Below are 16,561 nucleotides of genomic sequence, written 5' to 3'. Positions count from 1 at the left end.
ATCCGCAATAAAGGACGTCGAAACGAAAGCGAGCGTGAAAGAGAGACATCAGTCCGACTGGACGGTCCCCAGTCCTAGAAGAGACGGTAGGGAAAAACATTGCCCGGAACTCTACATAGAGCCAAAAAGAATAGAACGACAGAAAGAGGTACCCATGTCGTTGCTACGACCATACATGCACTCACCACGTGCAACCAACCAGCCGTCTCCTTTTCCTCTCACGACCTGATTCCTTCGTCAAACTGTTCTCACACAGCTCATCCGACAAAGGATCTATGATACTCGTTAGCAAAAAGTCAAAGCGCACAGCCACTCCGTAATCTTAGACTTACCATGATTTTCCAGATCACCGGCGCAACTGATTTGCTGCTCGCCCTTGAACAGCGCTCCCGGACTCTGCCCATCATTCCTATAGACATATTCCTCGCCGAAGAGATCCAGCGTCCACTCTCCCGCCGGCCACGTCGGATGCTCGAAGAGGTTCTCGTCGGTCGTCACGCCTTGGTCGTCTTGGTGAAAGTCGTTGAGTAGAGAGGTACATAGGCTGTCGGGTTCCTGGTTGTCGTCGTCGCGGCGGTAGAAGAAGTATCGGTTCTGGTATTTGAATTTGCAGCTGTCATGTGGGGGGAAATCAGGGTTAGAGATGACGCTGGAGCATTCTGGGGTCGTGGTTTGTTCGAGGCCGACGGTGAAGGTGCGCTTTTGGGGTTGAGGGGATGGGCTGGGCGACTAGTTGTTGGAGACGCTGTCGTGGGCTGCTTTGTCGGCGCCGTTCCAGATCTGTTCGGACTGTCAGCTTCCTTACTAACTTCGGATTCTGTTGCCGTCGTTCTTACCATGTTGACTTGCTTGTCGGGATCTTTGGCACGCTCCCAGCTCGACTCAGGTGTGGTTATCCATCTCTTGATTTCTTTCACTCGGTCGGGTCCTTGCTTGCTCTGGTCCCAGGATTCGTAGTTCATGTGTGTAGCAATAATGCCTGCCACCGCCGGTGCAGCTAACGACGTACCCGAATCCTGCGTTGCTGCACCGTCATATTGATCGTGGACGTCGACATCCACTCCAACACCGTAGATGGTCAGCTGTGTGCGCTTCTCTGGATCTTGCTGGGTACCCAGGCCTTGCGAGAAAGGTGCAGCTTTGCCTGCAAGCGTGGCAGCCCCGACGTTGATAATGGGAAAGTCATCTGTCTCCAAGACCTGGGGGAAATGGTCGATGACTTTTCGGCCTTCAGTTTCGGCTTCATTACCCGAAGCGAGCACCACGGGGACCCCGTAACTGAATACCTGCTTTATCCAGCGAATCTGTTGCTTTGCTCTGTAATCGTTCTCTGCTTCTTCTCGTGTGTAGCCCTTGTAACCATTGTCTCCGACGGCGCGTTCTGTGCCGCTGCTCATAACGACAACCTGAAAGTCCCGTGACGTTAGTATACTCCATAAGCTTGGTCCAGAACAGTAAACATGCGTCGATGGCGTCGGTTGTTGGTCGCACTTACAGCTTGAAACCCAGGTATTTTCCTGCGCCGTCTGATTACATCTGCAACAATCCTTTCGAACCCGTTGTGAATGTCGTCTCCGCCCGGTTTGACCTGCACCGGCACCAGTGTCGCTCCCTTTGCGGTTCCCCACTGCCCAACGATTTTGGACGCTACTTTCGTTCCGTGGCCTTTAGGGGAATGGTCGTATCGAATGTTGTGCGCATCATTTTGGTTGGTGAAAGCTCTTGTTTCTACGATACCGCTATTGTCCTGTTCGTTGTCGAATCCTGGAAACACTTTTTCGCCGGTTTCCTGAAGTCGGGTTAGAGCGATGTCACCGACGTATGTGAGGTAAGTCACTACCTTTTTGACATCTACCTGTACTCCATGATCCAAAACATACACATGTACTCCCTCTCCAGCTCTCTTCTCGTAAACGTAGTCCTTGCTGTTTGTAACAGGTTAGTTTCGGCCTTTTAGGGCTTCGAGTACCTTAGTAGGTAGTTACAAGTCGTCCAAATTGCTTCCCCTTGGATTGATATGTTAGCCCAGTCAAGATACAGCATTCAGACCTTTGCTTACTCATAACAGCTGACTTGGACCAAGTCCCGCGCTGCACCCTCCTGCTTCTGCCAATCTCCCCATTCGAATTTCCGAGCTTCCAAGGTTCCCGTGGTCTTGATACTCATTCTGGGGACAGCACTCATCTCTACTTCGTGGTATTGACTCGGATCCTCGACATGCTCCACCCATTCCTTCTTGGCCACCACCTCGTCGTACCCTGACTGGTCTAGTATAACGCCTCCCCACGCGTAAACTACTTCGTAATTGTCAAGCTCAGCGTCGAGCCTGCCCTCGTCATACAATTTATCGAGTTCGTCTTCTGGTATGTCTTCGGGCTCATCCCAGGGAAACCTCTTGTCCTCGCGCATCTTAGACTTGTCCTTGGTCAAACCTTCAAGCCAAACCCGAGTTTCGTTGACTTGGGCCTCGTTCCTGATGTCGGCTGCGTAGACGGTATATGTCTTTGTCGGAAGTGCATGTGCGTTCATGTCCGAAGTGTGTAGGTTAGCTTCAATTGCCTCTATCCTGCAGAGGTAAAGGTACGAAGTTAGCATATGTCTCCCATGCACTTTGTACAGCCATGACTTACCATTCCGTTTTGGCTGCGACCTTCTCGTATCCAGCCTGGTCCAAGACCACGCCTGACCAGCAACGCACCACTTCGTAATTGTCGAACTCCTCTTCTAACCTGCCTTCATCGGCCAGCCTGTCCCACTACAGAGGGAAAACCTGAAGTCAGCATTCATATCCCATGTGTTTCGTATATCCACAGCTCACCTCTTCTCTGGGGAAATCTTCGTAGGTGTCCCAGGTCCATCCCAGCTGGTCACGCATCCTGTCTTTGTCTTTGACAAGGCTCTTGAGCCAAGTGCGCGTCTCATTGACCTGGGCTTCGTTGTGGACGTCGCTTGCCCAGACCGTGTAAACTCGGGTCTCAGACGAAGCATCTCGCTGCACTTCAACGGTGGTAGATCCAAGTGGGACGTCTCTCGGCTCGGAAGTCGCAGCTTGTTGATCGACTGGCGGGGTTACATCCTTCTGCGATGCTTCTTCGCTCTTGACTGGCTCCAGGGATTCTGCGGCGTTACGGTTAGCAGATAACATCGACGACGTCAGCCGAGCGAAAAGAAGCACTGCTAAGTGGAGCCTCATGGCTGTGATAAGGAGTTTGAAGAGCGTCAGAGATGACTATGAATCAGCTAAGCAATAGGATGAAGAACGAGACAGCCTCGAACGAAGATGTTGAGATCCAAACTGGCTTCCGAATGCATCCCCTTATACCTAACGTCTTTCTCAATACGTATACTCATCCGCGCGTGTCTTCGGAGGCACTCAAAATGAGACCGCCCCCTCTTTCGCACAGAAACAAGACTGCGTAATCTGACACGCGTCAAGGAATAACCTCGACTCGAACCCGAAGGCACAGTCACCCAAGGTGATGGAGGCGTAGCATGCCGGGGCGGTTTTGTCCTGGATACAGGAACGACATAATCCGATCCAAGTAAGGTGCAGACTCAAGTCAATCCCAAAGGCGCAGTCACCCAAACTGATGGCGGCGTAGCCCGGTGGGATGGAGTCGTTCTGAGCGCATGCGTAATAGGGTCCAAGTAAAGCACAGACTGGGCTCAACACCAGCGGCAGAGTGACCCAAGCTGACAGCGGCGTAGCACCTCTCGGTGCGCAACCACAATCCAGGCCCCCACCGCGACGAAGATTGTAGCAGACAAATGCACCTCCGGAAAACGACAAAAGAAAGACGTACCATTCCGTTTCTTCTCCATCTTCACGTCCAATGATAATGCCAATCGATATGTAAGCGCAACTCACTCCGATGCGTACTCTGCAGAAATCGACGATCTCGTTGTCGAAGAGGAAGACGGAAGATCCAGGTTGTGGAATGGGGCGGTTGCAGGAAGCAGGAAGAAACACCATTTCGAAACGCTATTGGAAGTGAGTGCCCAGGTGGCACGGCATGCATCATGTGATGTTCAAATTAGCAGTCGCGTTCGCGAACCGACGTCATCTGACAGCGGGGCACAATCCTGGAGGGCAACAGCGACCTCGACGTTTTGGTATCCGCAAGTTTGGATTTCACGCAAGAGAGGATGCGCTTTTGACTTAGAATCGGACCTGACCTGGTTCGGGCTGGCTATTGAAGTTGTACCTTGGTATACGGGATGATTGCGATTGACTTTGTAGGCGGTCTGTTGACCATCACCATTTAAAACAAGTTTGAAGACTTAGCTATCGCGTCTGACACTTTCCAACGCCGCCCAATGCCATATCTTACAAGCTCTTCACCTCACCACACTGACGCACCTTACAACCCCTCAACACTCACCCCCTGCGCCACACCCCTATACTTCTCCTTCCTCGCCTCAATCTCCTCCTTCATCCTCGCTTGTCTCTCTTCCTTACCCACACCCCTCACATACTGTAACAACCTCAACGCGCCCGTCGGCGTAACACCCTCAACGCGTCTCGCCATGCCCACGCTCTCCGGCCGCGCTACCTCCAGCGCTCTCTTCTCCTCGAAGCTAAGCCCAAAGATGGATTCGTAATCAAGGTCAATTGGTAACTTGAGGTTCTCGTCTTTCAGCCACCGGGCTTGTGTGGCGGTTTGGGAAGCGACGTAGGGGGCGTAGGTGGCTTCGATGTGGACGCGGTCTTGGATGCGTTGTGAGAAGCCTTTGATTTCGGGGAGGAGGGAGGCGAGGCTGGATGGGGTGGTATTAGGGAGGCGGAGGAGGTCGTATGCGGAGCGTTTTGTGCTGTCGTTTCGTACAGGGAAACCGGCTTTGTTCCAGTCTGTCCAGCCCATGGTTTTGGATTGGAGGATTTGGGCTAGAGCGGCCATTTGCTCACCCTCATCTTCGAAGGCTTTCCATCGTAGATCGCTAACTACGCCGGCGACCCGGCCCATGGCTGTGAGACGTGTGTCGGCGTTGTCGGCGCGCGCAGACATCCGGTATTCGGAGCGAGAGGTGAACATGCGGTAGGGTTCTGAGACACCCTTGGTGATGAGATCGTCGATCATGATACCGATGTATCCATCCGCTCTCGTCAGGATCATGGCTTCTTTCCCTAGACTCTTCAAGCCGGCATTGATGCCAGCGATGACACCCTGGCCCGCTGCTTCTTCGTAGCCAGTTGTTCCGTTGATCTGGCCCGCCAGGAAGAGTCCAGAGATGTTCTTTGTCTCAAGCGTAGAGCGAAGATGCCGTGGGTCGACGTAGTCGTATTCTACGCCATAGCCAGGTTGCAGCATCTTCACGTTCTCAAGGCCCTTGATAGTCTTGAGCATAGTGTTCTGTACGTCCGCGGGCACTGTGCAAGAGATTCCGTTCGGGTATATTATGTCGCTATCGAAACCTTCCGGCTCCAGCCAGACGATATGTGAAGTCTTGTCTGCGAAGCGTATCACTTTCGATTCTAGTGATGGGCAATATCGCGGCCCTTTGACGGTTTCGCGGATGTGTATTGATTTGTCGAGGTTATTTCGTATTACGTCGTGCGTTGCTTCGTTCGTTCGTGTCTCGTGATTAAGTAATTGGTCCTCGACCTGAACGCGCTCGTTCATGTAGCTAAAAGGCATAGGTGGATTATCACCCTCCTGCGCTTCCAAAACTTTGTAGTCGATCGTCTTTCCGTCTAGCCTTGGTGGTGTTCCCGTCTTCAACCTTCCCATCGTGAATCCGGCATCCTTCAAACTTTTGCTCAGTCCAAAGGTCGCAGCTTCGCCCATACGCCCGGATGGGAACGACTCAAGACCAATATGTATTTCTCCACCGAGGAAGGTGCCAGTTGTGATGACCACATTTCCTGTGGGTATTATCTCCCCACTCTCCAACCTTACACCAGTAATCTTTCCATATTGGCCTTTCGATCCCTCCTCTTGTGTCCTGTCCACGATGATATCCGCCACGCTACCTTCCACAACGCTCAACCCCTTGTATGCCAGCATTTCATCCTTCATATATATCTTGTACAACGCTCTGTCGATCTGCGCTCTGGGTCCCCACACAGCAGGTCCCTTCTTCCTGTTCAGCACCCTGAACTGCACACCCGCCTTATCCACAATGCGACCCACGACACCATCCAGCGCATCGATTTCGCGAAGCATAGTGCCTTTTCCGATACCACCGAAGGAAGGATTACACGAGCAGACACCGAGGTTGTGGACTGAGGGCGTTATGAGGGCCGTTCGGGCGCCGGAGCGGGCTGCTGCTGCGGAGGCTTCGCAGCCTGCGTGGCCGCCGCCAATGACTATTACATCGTATGGCCTACATAAGAGTCAGTGTTGGTTAATTGGTGGGGTCTGATAGTAGAGTGGCGTACCGGTCTGCGCCAGACACCGTCGCGAATGTGCGTGGGCGACGACTGAAGCGATTGACCGACCGTACCCGAGGCGCGTGGCCCCAGAGCTGACGCGCTGGTAACGGCACGACTCTGTGCATTATGTGAAGGGCTGTGTTGGAGTCCGGATGTCGCGCCACAAAAAGTTGGGATGGGCCAACTCGGAGGTCTTCGTTCGCCGCATCACGTCCGTGCGCAAGTGGGTAGTCTGACGAGATGCAATAGGTATACCAAGCTGCTCAACTAATGAGTGCGTAGTTTGGCTGTTTGCTGCTAGGAATTCGCCCGTAATTGCGTTGTTAGTGGCTGTATCGTTCATGCATCATGAAGAAAAAGGTATCATTCCGTAAAATTCCAAGCCACGCCACTCCCAGAGTAGAGATCTTACAAAGTGAATTGTGAGCCCATAGTCGTACATTGAATATCGTAAAGAGAAACTCCACAAGAAGATCCTACAGCGCCGCGCAAAGACGTGTCTCGTCGAAACTTCTCTACCCCGCGACCAACACTTGCCACTCGAACTGTTGTAGAATCTGCCGCCACAGGATATTATGTTCGAAGCAAGATGGATGAACAAGCAAAACTGCCCGTCTAACCAGAAGCTTCCTGAACAAGGCCCTCGTCGTTATTCTCCGTGTCCTCAGTACGAGCACGAGACAAGACGTCAAAGTTGCCTACACAAACAAATTAGCATGACCTCTCTCATCCATCCGCAATCGAAAACATACGTGCGACCAAGCTCAAATTGCTCTTCTTGTTGCCCTCGCTGTCAAGGTACGTCTCCATGCGCGCATCCGCATCAACATAAAGCATCGAACCCTTGGGCACGTTCATCAAGAAATCCTTCTGCGCGCCCTGCACGAAACTCGCAATCCGGAACCAGCTGGTCTTCTTGTCCTCGCCCTTGCCGTAGCTCGTTCCTACTACGTAGCGCACGAGTGTCCTGTCGCCGGAGACGGTGACTTCTTCTGGCGCAACTCCGAGACGGCCGATGACGGTCATGCGCGCGACCTGCGAGGGGCGTGTGGACGAGAAGCTGCGTGCGAAGGTCGAGGTGGGTGCGCGGGCCGCAGCGCGGAAGGTGGAGGAGAACATCGTCGCGGTGGTTTGGGGCGCGGAATTGGTGGGTTGCAGAGGGAGTGGCGGTCGAATTGGCGGTTGTGGGCTGGAGGTTGTCGTGATGCGAGGCGAGTGGGGTTGTTTGCGTTTGCTTATGGGGCGCGACGCGGCTACGCTAGTGTAGCCCTGCCTGGGTAGCTTCGAAGGTACCAAGGTCGGATGATAAGGGGCGCTGACACGTGCGCCCATGGTGCCCAAGTCTTCATCCGCATCTGGTGTATTAGGAGTTTTACCCGTGATCATTGTATGGATTGATAGGTAGCTTGACTAATCCATAGTCTCTGTGCTATTGGGTATATTTCGCTACGATACAAACATCCCTTGTAGGGATCCCAAGTCGGTATTCAGCCCCGGCTCGACTATCGCTTTGCCTTCTTCTTCTCCCTCTCGTCCTCCTCACTGTCGTAGTCCTTGTAGATTCCAACGGGTTGAGTCTTCTCCCACGCGCCGGTAAATACAGCCTTCTCTCCCTCTTTCAGCGCATACTTGAGCAGCGCCTCTCTAGGATCCTCGTCCCTCATATCGCTGCCTTCAATTTGTTCCATGACGTACTTCTGATCGGGCGTTGACTTGGCAAAAGGTGTTGTAGCTGGGATATGCGGTCTCCGTGGGTCGCGGCTCTTACCCGAGGCTGTGAGGCCGATGGTGGGATGGCGTGCGGAGAATGAGGCTGCATTGCCAGAAGGATCATGTGCTTCACCAGCCATACCGAGCGGGTCCATGTCTACGGTGAGGGATGGGTCGTCATCGAGGTGTCGCTTCTTGGGTGCCTTGCTGAGGATGGTAAGAGCACCGGCGTTGGACAGCTTGGGGTTGAACAGGATCGTTGTTTGACCGTTGGCTGAACCTGTGAGGATTTGGTTGAGCCTGGGATGCCAGTTGACCGTTATCAGAGGAGAGCCTGGCGTGACTGGTGTGACCAGCTCCGGGCGAAGTGTGGCTGGGTTGAGGATGTGGAGGTGCCCGGTCTCTGATCCTGTGACTATACTCTGAGAATTAGGCGCAAACTTGATATTCGATGTGGGGTATTGTGAAGACGTTGACGGATGCGACGTGGTATTAAGAGGCGTCTTGAACTTTCTTGTGTCCCACAACTTGATGGTGTCGTCCCCTCCTCTTGTGATCACCAACCTGCCATCTGCACTGATATCCAGTCCGCTCGTCCATGTGTCTTTCGCGTGCGCTTCCTTGATTTCTGCTGTCGGCCTGTGGTAGGGTCCTTCACCACCCCACATGACGAGACTTCCGTCTAGTGCTGCTGACACCAGCATACTGCTTCCTCCCTCGGCTGCGGCGCCCCATGCAATGGCCGTCATCCTTGTCATGCCCGCGCTACCAGCAGCTCTTGACTTGTGTACGATGACCTCCTCCTGCTTCATCCTTTTATTCACGTCCCATATCCGCACTGTACTGTCTGTGCCTGCTGTAGCGAAGCGGTCGCGATTCGTGGGGTGCCATGCGCCGCTCGTGATTTCTGCCGTGTGTCCTTTTGTGTTGTGCTTGTCCCTCAGGTACATGTCGCCCTTGACAAACTCTGATATAAGCTCTCCATCCCTGCTGAACAGCCTCGCCTGTGATGTTGCAGTAATGCACAGGAATTGGCCTCCAGAGTGTGGGCCAAACACAACCTGGTGTATCGAATGCGACTCGGCGGTTTGCGAGGGTTTGGTGGTGAAAGGATCGACCGTTTTGAATGCGCGGATAGTACTCGGGGTAAGTGCACTAAGGTCGTGCAGCTTGAGTGTGCAGTCGTTCCCTCCAGTTACTAGCCGCGTACCGGATGCATCGAGCGCAATCGTCGTGACCGCGCGATCGTGCGTTTTGATGACCAGTTCGTGAGAGACTGGGTATTCATCCTCCTCATCGCTCATGTCGCTGTCATCGTCGTCCGAATCCTGTTCGTCGTCCGACCCTTTCTCCTTCTTCGCCTGCTTGCTCTCATCAACCACTGGCCTACGCGCGCGCTCGATTTGCGCCTCGACGTTCACGGAGCCATCCTTCTTTCCGAATTCGCTGGGCAAGTATTGCTTGAGAGCCTGTTCGTCGTCTGCAGAGAATTCCATGATCGTGCTGTGTAGATAGCCCGCTGGTTTGGGCTAGGGTTGGCGTCGACGTTCGGTCGCAAGAAAGTTCGAGGTGGAGGCTGCAGTATGACGCGCCGCGCTAGCACAGGCGACCGAGGTTTCGGGACACCTTCACTCATTACCATCCTTCATGTCTACATCTCACTAATAGCTACCAAACCATCGTCAAAGTCGTTTGCCCTTGCCAATGCCCTCCTATTTTACATTCCAAGGTTGAATCGTGCAGACTTCTCTTCCTCTTCACCACGTTCGCTCGTCTTACAAACCACAGCCACCGAGCATTCGCGTTCGACGAAGCAATGTGACCATCGAACGACTGGCAATATGCCGGGACAAGTTCAATTTAACCGGCAAACACCATGTTCCTTAACTCAAGATCTTGGTCGCGTGACCTTGTATACTAATCTCACTGCCCGAGCTTTCCGGCACCTTCATACTATCACACCCGCAGCAGCTCAAAAGTGGCGGCATCGTCATGCGCCAAGCAGTCCGCCTTGCTTCAGCCACAGAGTATAGCTTGGACAAGTATCAAATTGTTCGATGCCAAGAGTTCCGCTGCGAATTCAACTGCCAAGTTCCGAGTTGGGATTCTAGATTCCGGTTTGCCGTACGCCTGCACCACTCAGAGCGTCGCAAACTCCGATGGTCCTTGTCCGACGTCATGCGCACATTCAACACCATCAACCCTACTTGGCAACGCCACACGTCCTTGTACCCTCAGCCTCAACACGTAATTCTGACTCCTCGGAGCCATCGTCTCGCTTGGCAAGCATCTCTCAAGTAGCATATAAGTAGCTTGCTACCCCGCCAGCTCCGCAGGATGTACCTCATCGAATACATACACCGTTCAATACAGATAACACAGATCCTACGCGAACGATACTTACCATGCCTCACCACCACCCCGGAACCTGGGCCAGCAAGAGCGACATCGACCCCACCAACCTCCCTTGGGCAATCACAGCTCATCTCCTCGCCATCAACCACGAACAATTGCTCCGCGTTACAAGACATCCCTTCCTCGAGCGTGCCGCAAAGGGTACCCTACCAAAGCCTCTGATTGCACAATGGCTCGCAAACGACAGGCAGTACCTTCAAGGTTATCTTGCTACTATCAACCACACCCTCAACCTCATCCGCAGTACGCACAAGTCAACGACTGCACCTGGTGAGGAGCCAGACATTCCCACGCGATTCATTGCGTGGTTAGAATCCGCTATCAAGAATGGAGAGAGGGAGCTGCGGTTCTTCCAAGAAGTTGCTGAGATCTACAAGATCGATCTTCCTCCGTCACCACTCCAGGAGAACGTCAAATCCGAAGGTCTCCGTCGCTATGAAGCACTGTTCGCTAGTGTTGCTTCCCAACAACCAAACACATTCATGCCGTGGCTCGAAGGCGCCATTCTACTGTGGTCGACCGAGAAGGTATACTACGAGGCCTGGTCCTGGGCCCGCCGACAAGATGCCCAGTCTTCTCCTCGGAACTACGACAACGACCAAGACGGCGGTGCGATGCGCAGAGAATTTATCCCCAATTGGTCAAATCGCGACTTCCTCATGTTCGTCGAGCAGCTTGAGCGCATTGTCAACGAGGGTGTAAGCGACGCGGTTGACCGAGATGATGCAAGATGGGCAGAGGTCAAGAGCAGGATCGATCCTATTTGGAGAGCCTTGTTGGACGCTGAAGAGGAGTTCTGGCCAAATGTACCCAGTGGAGCGGGCAGTCTGGTCGAGCCTGGTGTTAGGCGCGGTGTCGATGGCAAGATGGACGGCACCACATTGCGCAGTACAGGAGATGACGAGATCTTGAACGAGAGACAGGGCGTCCGCAGTGGAGATATCACCACTTTGCACAGCAACGAGCACGGACAGGTAGTGAACTAGATTGATCAGAGTTGGAAGTAGATTACTGCGCAGAAAGAGCGCATTGTAGTTGCAGGCGGTGTATGATACACACTTGATTTTCAATAAATCCATAATAATATCGCAGCATGTTGTACATCTCACTTGTTTGTAGTCCGCCATAACGAAATCGCTCCTGAATATAGTTGTCTAGCGAACATCTGATGCGTGTTAGACAACGGTCCGACAAAGATCCGGCGTGGTGGTCCAAGCGTTCTTTAGCGCCCAATAGCGTCCAATAGCTTGAGCGGCGCGAAAATACTGTCTGCTGTGAAAAAGTTCGAGAACATCGCATCGCCAATTGCAACACCAACCCTCGACACAATAATCGCCATGGCTCTCGTGCAGACCGACCCCGACGCGTATGTGATCAAGCCAGCGGCGGCTGCGCCTGCCATCGACACGAGCGACTGGCCGCTCCTGCTCAAAAACTACAGCGACCGTATGCTGCAGCTTCCCCATAGCTCCAGAATGCTTTGCTAATGCGCGTACAGTGCTCGTTCGCACATCGCACTACACTCCCATCCCAAATGGATGCACACCGCTGTCGCGAGACCTCAAGTCTTACATTAGCTCTGGTGTCATCAACCTCGACAAGCCTTCCAACCCATCCTCTCACGAAGTCGTGTCATGGATCAAGCGCATGCTGAGGTAGGAAGCACTCGTGACTTTTCTTTCCAAGCGCTTTCAGCTAACGCGTGCCAAAGAGTCGAGAAGACTGGTCACAGTGGTACCCTCGACCCCAAGGTCACTGGTTGCCTCATCGTCTGCATTGATCGCGCTACCCGTCTCGTCAAGTCCCAGCAGGGAGCCGGAAAGGAGTATGTCTGCGTCATTCGCATGCACGACAAGCTCCCTGGAGGCGAGGCGCAATTTGCGCGTGCCCTTGAGACGCTCACCGGAGCTCTCTTCCAGCGCCCCCCGCTCATTTCCGCCGTCAAGCGTCAACTCCGTATCCGAACCATCCACGAGAGCAAGCTATACGAGTTTGACAACGAGAGGCAGCTCGGTGTCTTCTGGGTCAGCTGCGAGGCTGGAACCTACATCCGTACTCTTTGCGTGCATCTTGGTCTTTTGCTCGGTGTTGGCGCCCACATGCAGGAGCTCCGCCGTGTCAGGAGTGGAGCCATGGACGAGACCAAGGACTTGGTCACTCTGCACGACGTTCTCGATGCCCAATGGCTACACGACAACAACCGCGACGAGGCTTATCTGCGCAAGGTCATCGCACCTTTGGAGAGTCTGTTGATGAGCTACAAGCGTATCGTGGTCAAGGACAGCTCTGTCAACGCTATCTGCTACGGTGCCAAGCTCATGCTTCCCGGTCTCCTGCGATTCGAGAAGGGCATTGAGATCCACGAGGAGATCGTCCTCATGACCACCAAGGGTGAGGCTATCGCGCTCGCCTACGCGCAAATGTCGGCTGTCGAGATGTCATCGTGCGACCACGGTGTTGTTGCGAAGATCAAGCGTGTCATCATGGAGCGCGACCTTTACCCCAGGAGGTGGGGCATGGGCCCAGTCGCCACCGAGAAGAAGAAGATGAAGGAGGCTGGCACTCTGGACGTAGGTGATCAACTTCAGATTTGCGAGTGCTATACTGACATGTTCAGAAATTCGGTCGTCCCAATGACAAGACTCCTTCCAAGTGGAACGCTGAGTACAAGGACTTCAACAGGAACGACGTCGACGGCGCCTCTGCTCCCCTTGCTCAGACAACTTCGACCTCTGAGGTCCTCGCCGCTCCTGCGATCCCAGCGACGGGTCTTACCTCTACTGAAGAGGCCGAGGCGGAAGCTGAGACCGACAAGAAGAGCAAGAAGCGCAAGAGCCGTGGTGACGGTGACGATGAGGCTGATGAGGACAAGGCCGAGCGAAAGCGCAAGAAGAAGGAAGAGAAGGCTGCGAAGAAGGCCGAAAAGGCCGCCAAGAAGGACAAGAAGAAGAGCAAGGGTGATTCTGACAGCGACTCCGACTAAACGATCAGTTATGAACGATGGACGTCCGAACCAAAAAGCGACAGCGCGCATCGCTGTTGCCTGTACAAGCGCTGTACACCAGAACCGTGTACATGTCATAGTTACTACTACTCTATCCTTGGATACCAGCTTCTTTAATGTAGCATACCGGAAAAATGGCGTTAGGGATCATGGGCATGCTGGCGTTTTATGGCGCGTCGAAGCTTTCTGCGACAAAGGTGGTCGATTGCGTGTTGAAGTGCGACATAGCGTATCGCTAGACATGTTCAATTCACTGTTTAAATTTCACACTCCTGATCTTTTCATGTGGTTATCATTGATGCGCAGTGCTTCTCGCAGCTGTACTGATGACTTATGTGAGCCATTGACACCAGTCTCAGATTAGGCATCTAACCTCCATGTGCACGCCAACAGGTCAAGGTAGTGTACTTGATGATATGTCTTGCGTTTAAACTAGAAACGTGCTTAGGTAGTTGCTGGCTAGCCAGTGGATTCAAAGAACTTCGCCGGCGTGCTTGAGCTGGCGCTGGATCATTCCATCGTGAAGTAGCTACTGGAAAACAACAAGCTGTCAGTTGAGATAGGAAGCTCGCAACGCAATGACGCGTTCGGCATATCCGGAACCGTAAATCATACAAAATTAACGCATAGCGACTTCATTTCAGCTGCGAGGCTGCACGTGTTGAAGTGAAGCTTCTTAGACTGCAAGAGCGGGGCGCGTCAAGGAAGACCACGAGGAACGGCAAGCGCGCGTCGTCAGGTGGAGCGCGCCAGCTCATTGCTAGATACGTCGATTCGATACGATCCCTGTGCGACGAATTCAGGTTTCTAATTTTGATCCTAAGCGCATGATACACGGCATCAGAGTTTGTGATGGTCGGGATATGGCATTGTGGTTGAAGCTTCTCGAACCTTCCCTGTGTTCGCTCCGCGTCAGGGCTCGACGTCACCGCTAGCGTCGTTTGACGAGTGGAGAGACATCCAGAGCTCGAGTGATAAATGCGACCCAACCTCATAAGCTGCCCCCAAAGAAGCTTACAAACACTACTTGCGCATACACGAGATACCCTTCTTTTCTGATTACAGGACTTCAAAATGGTCAAGGAGTCCAAGCTCTACGATTCATTAGGTACGTTTGCCTCGGATGTGCCCCTCCACCGCCTTGCCCTGCCAGGACGCGGCATGCCAGGGCCCGGGGTGGTCGAGGTCTCGGGTAGGTACATGGACTATTGCTGACTGAGTTCTAGGCATATCAGAAACCGCGACGCAAGATGAGATCAAGAAGGCATACCGCAAGGCGGCGCTGAAGTGGCACCCCGACAAGAACAAGGACAACCCGCAAGCTGCTGAGAAGTTCAAAGGTATGTTCATTGCCTCACTAGCCCATATAGACTGGATATAGTATGCTAACAGCACGTCTAGAATGCTCACAAGCCTACGAGATCCTCTCCGACCCCGAGAAGCGCAAAACGTACGATCAATACGGGCTCGAATTCATACTACGCGGCGGCGTACCACACCCTGAAGATGCTGGAGGTGCGGGTGGTAACCCATTTGCGGGTGCAGGAGGCGGTGGGGGCTTCCCCTTCGCATCATCGGGTGGCATGCCCGGCGGCACACGCTCGTTCCACTTCTCGACGGGCGGCGGCGGCGGAAACGGCTTCAACTTCTCCAACGCCGACGACATCTTTGGCGAGTTCATGCGCAACAGCGGCGCCGGGGGTGATGACTTTGACTTTGGCGGCTTTGGCATGGGCGGTATGCCCGGCGGAATGGGCGGTGGTATGGGCGGTGGCGGCGGTGGAGGTGGAAAAGGCGGCCGATTCCGCGGCGGACGACGAGCACCAGAGCCTGAAGTCACAGTCGTGGAGAAGCCGCTTGCGGTGAGCTTGGAAGAGCTGTACAACGGCACTACGAAGAAGCTCAAGATCAAGCGCAAGACATATGACCAGAGTACCGGCAAGCAAAGCACGCAAGACCGGATTCTGGAGGTACCCATCAAGAAGGGGCTGAAGGCTGGCAGCAAGATCAAGTTCTCAGACGTCGGCGATCAGGTGGAGGGCGGAACACAAGATCTGCACTTCATCGTCTCTGAGGTAAGTCTTTCCATTCCCCGGTCACGCAAAAATCGATACTAACGACAGCACAGAAACCCCACGCAATGTTCACCCGCGAAGGCGACGACGTCAAACACACGATCGAAATCGACCTCAAAGAAGCCCTCACCGGCTGGCGCCGAACCGTCCAAACCATCGACGGCAAACAACTCAGCGTCGGCAGTGGCGGTCCCACCGGTCCCACCTGGACAGAACGATACCCCAACCTCGGCATGCCCAAGTCCAAGAAACCCTCAGATCGCGGCGACTTCATCGTCGGCGTAAAGATCAAGTTCCCTACGAGCTTGACAAGCGCACAAAAGGAAAAGCTGAAGGAGATACTATAGTTGGACTGAGAGGAGGAAGGAATACCTGCTCTGCGCATCAAAAGTATGGGCGTGGTATGGTGACGGGACGAACTCTGATTCTCGTATATCATTTGCATTTCTTTATCTTATTTTACGCCTATATATGCTCGACATGAGCCACACGAAGGCGTCGGTGGAGTTCTGATATGTTTATTGCTGTTTGGAAGGGGGTGAGGAAATGGAAGGCCAGCACGTGGCTTTCTTCATCAAATCCGTCTTTGGCAGCTAAAAGCGCGATGAAAGTGGATTGCGGACCAGCCGTACTTTCCTCAACCGTGTCCGCGGATTCACTTACCAAATCCTGGGTATTCATCGCGATAAGGGATCAAAAGTCAAGAGCTGTGTCGAATGATGAAAGACTGCAGAGGTAATTTAAAGGGCGCACATCCCATCGCGCTCAGGAGGATAGCAGCCAGGAGGCCGCCAAGAGGCGGGGCAGCATGCATCCTCGCGGCACGGGCGATGATGCACTCCTGTGGCACATACTGATTGCAGGCACCGATACCGGTGACCGCGTCGGGAGCTATTGCTTGCATTCGCCGATTGAACGATGGAGGTCTCGAGAATTGAATGGTGACGGTAGGATGGATGAGAACCTTGGAAGGGAACGCGGTAG

At 53.6% G+C, this 16,561-nt stretch overlaps 6 protein-coding genes across 6 annotated transcripts; 2 read left to right on the top strand and 4 right to left on the bottom strand.

Moving 5' to 3' along the window:
• Window positions 1–48: 48 nt before the first annotated feature.
• On the bottom strand, window positions 49–3,351 carry J4E88_006568 (uncharacterized protein; the record flags this gene model as incomplete). The annotated part of the gene is made up of 11 exons (XM_049400193.1): window positions 49–74; window positions 333–613; window positions 731–780; window positions 837–1,406; window positions 1,496–1,789; window positions 1,862–1,925; window positions 1,986–2,006; window positions 2,060–2,566; window positions 2,631–2,755; window positions 2,819–3,117; window positions 3,348–3,351. 11 exons carry the CDS (start codon window positions 3,349–3,351, stop codon window positions 49–51), a joined length of 2,241 nt encoding a protein of 746 aa, XP_049253812.1.
• A 1,010-nt stretch (window positions 3,352–4,361) lies between these two features.
• Window positions 4,362–6,498, bottom strand: J4E88_006567 (uncharacterized protein; the record flags this gene model as incomplete). Its single annotated transcript, XM_049400192.1, has 2 exons — window positions 4,362–6,324; window positions 6,380–6,498. The coding sequence occupies 2 exons, from the start codon at window positions 6,496–6,498 to the stop codon at window positions 4,362–4,364; spliced, it is 2,082 nt and encodes a 693-aa protein (XP_049253811.1).
• A 490-nt stretch (window positions 6,499–6,988) lies between these two features.
• Window positions 6,989–7,492, bottom strand: J4E88_006566 (uncharacterized protein; the record flags this gene model as incomplete). Its single annotated transcript, XM_049400191.1, has 2 exons — window positions 6,989–7,071; window positions 7,126–7,492. 2 exons carry the CDS (start codon window positions 7,490–7,492, stop codon window positions 6,989–6,991), a joined length of 450 nt encoding a protein of 149 aa, XP_049253810.1.
• Window positions 7,493–7,875: 383 nt separating this feature from the next.
• On the bottom strand, window positions 7,876–9,579 carry J4E88_006565 (uncharacterized protein; the record flags this gene model as incomplete). Its single annotated transcript, XM_049400190.1, has 1 exon — window positions 7,876–9,579. One exon carries the CDS (start codon window positions 9,577–9,579, stop codon window positions 7,876–7,878), a length of 1,704 nt encoding a protein of 567 aa, XP_049253809.1.
• Window positions 9,580–10,488: 909 nt separating this feature from the next.
• Window positions 10,489–11,484, top strand: J4E88_006564 (uncharacterized protein; the record flags this gene model as incomplete). The annotated part of the gene is made up of 1 exon (XM_049400189.1): window positions 10,489–11,484. The coding sequence occupies one exon, from the start codon at window positions 10,489–10,491 to the stop codon at window positions 11,482–11,484; it is 996 nt and encodes a 331-aa protein (XP_049253808.1).
• Window positions 11,485–14,576: 3,092 nt separating this feature from the next.
• J4E88_006563 (uncharacterized protein) lies at window positions 14,577–15,924 on the top strand (the record flags this gene model as incomplete). The annotated part of the gene is made up of 4 exons (XM_049400188.1): window positions 14,577–14,610; window positions 14,729–14,842; window positions 14,904–15,577; window positions 15,631–15,924. The coding sequence occupies 4 exons, from the start codon at window positions 14,577–14,579 to the stop codon at window positions 15,922–15,924; spliced, it is 1,116 nt and encodes a 371-aa protein (XP_049253807.1).
• Between the last annotated feature and the right edge of the window lie 637 nt (window positions 15,925–16,561).

The sequence above is a fragment of the Alternaria novae-zelandiae genome (assembly GCF_023758075.1).
Source record: "Alternaria novae-zelandiae strain BMP 2774 chromosome Unknown scaffold_13, whole genome shotgun sequence".
Lineage (NCBI taxonomy): Eukaryota > Fungi > Ascomycota > Dothideomycetes > Pleosporales > Pleosporaceae > Alternaria > Alternaria novae-zelandiae.
This window is presented reverse-complemented; position numbering and strand designations above follow the sequence as displayed.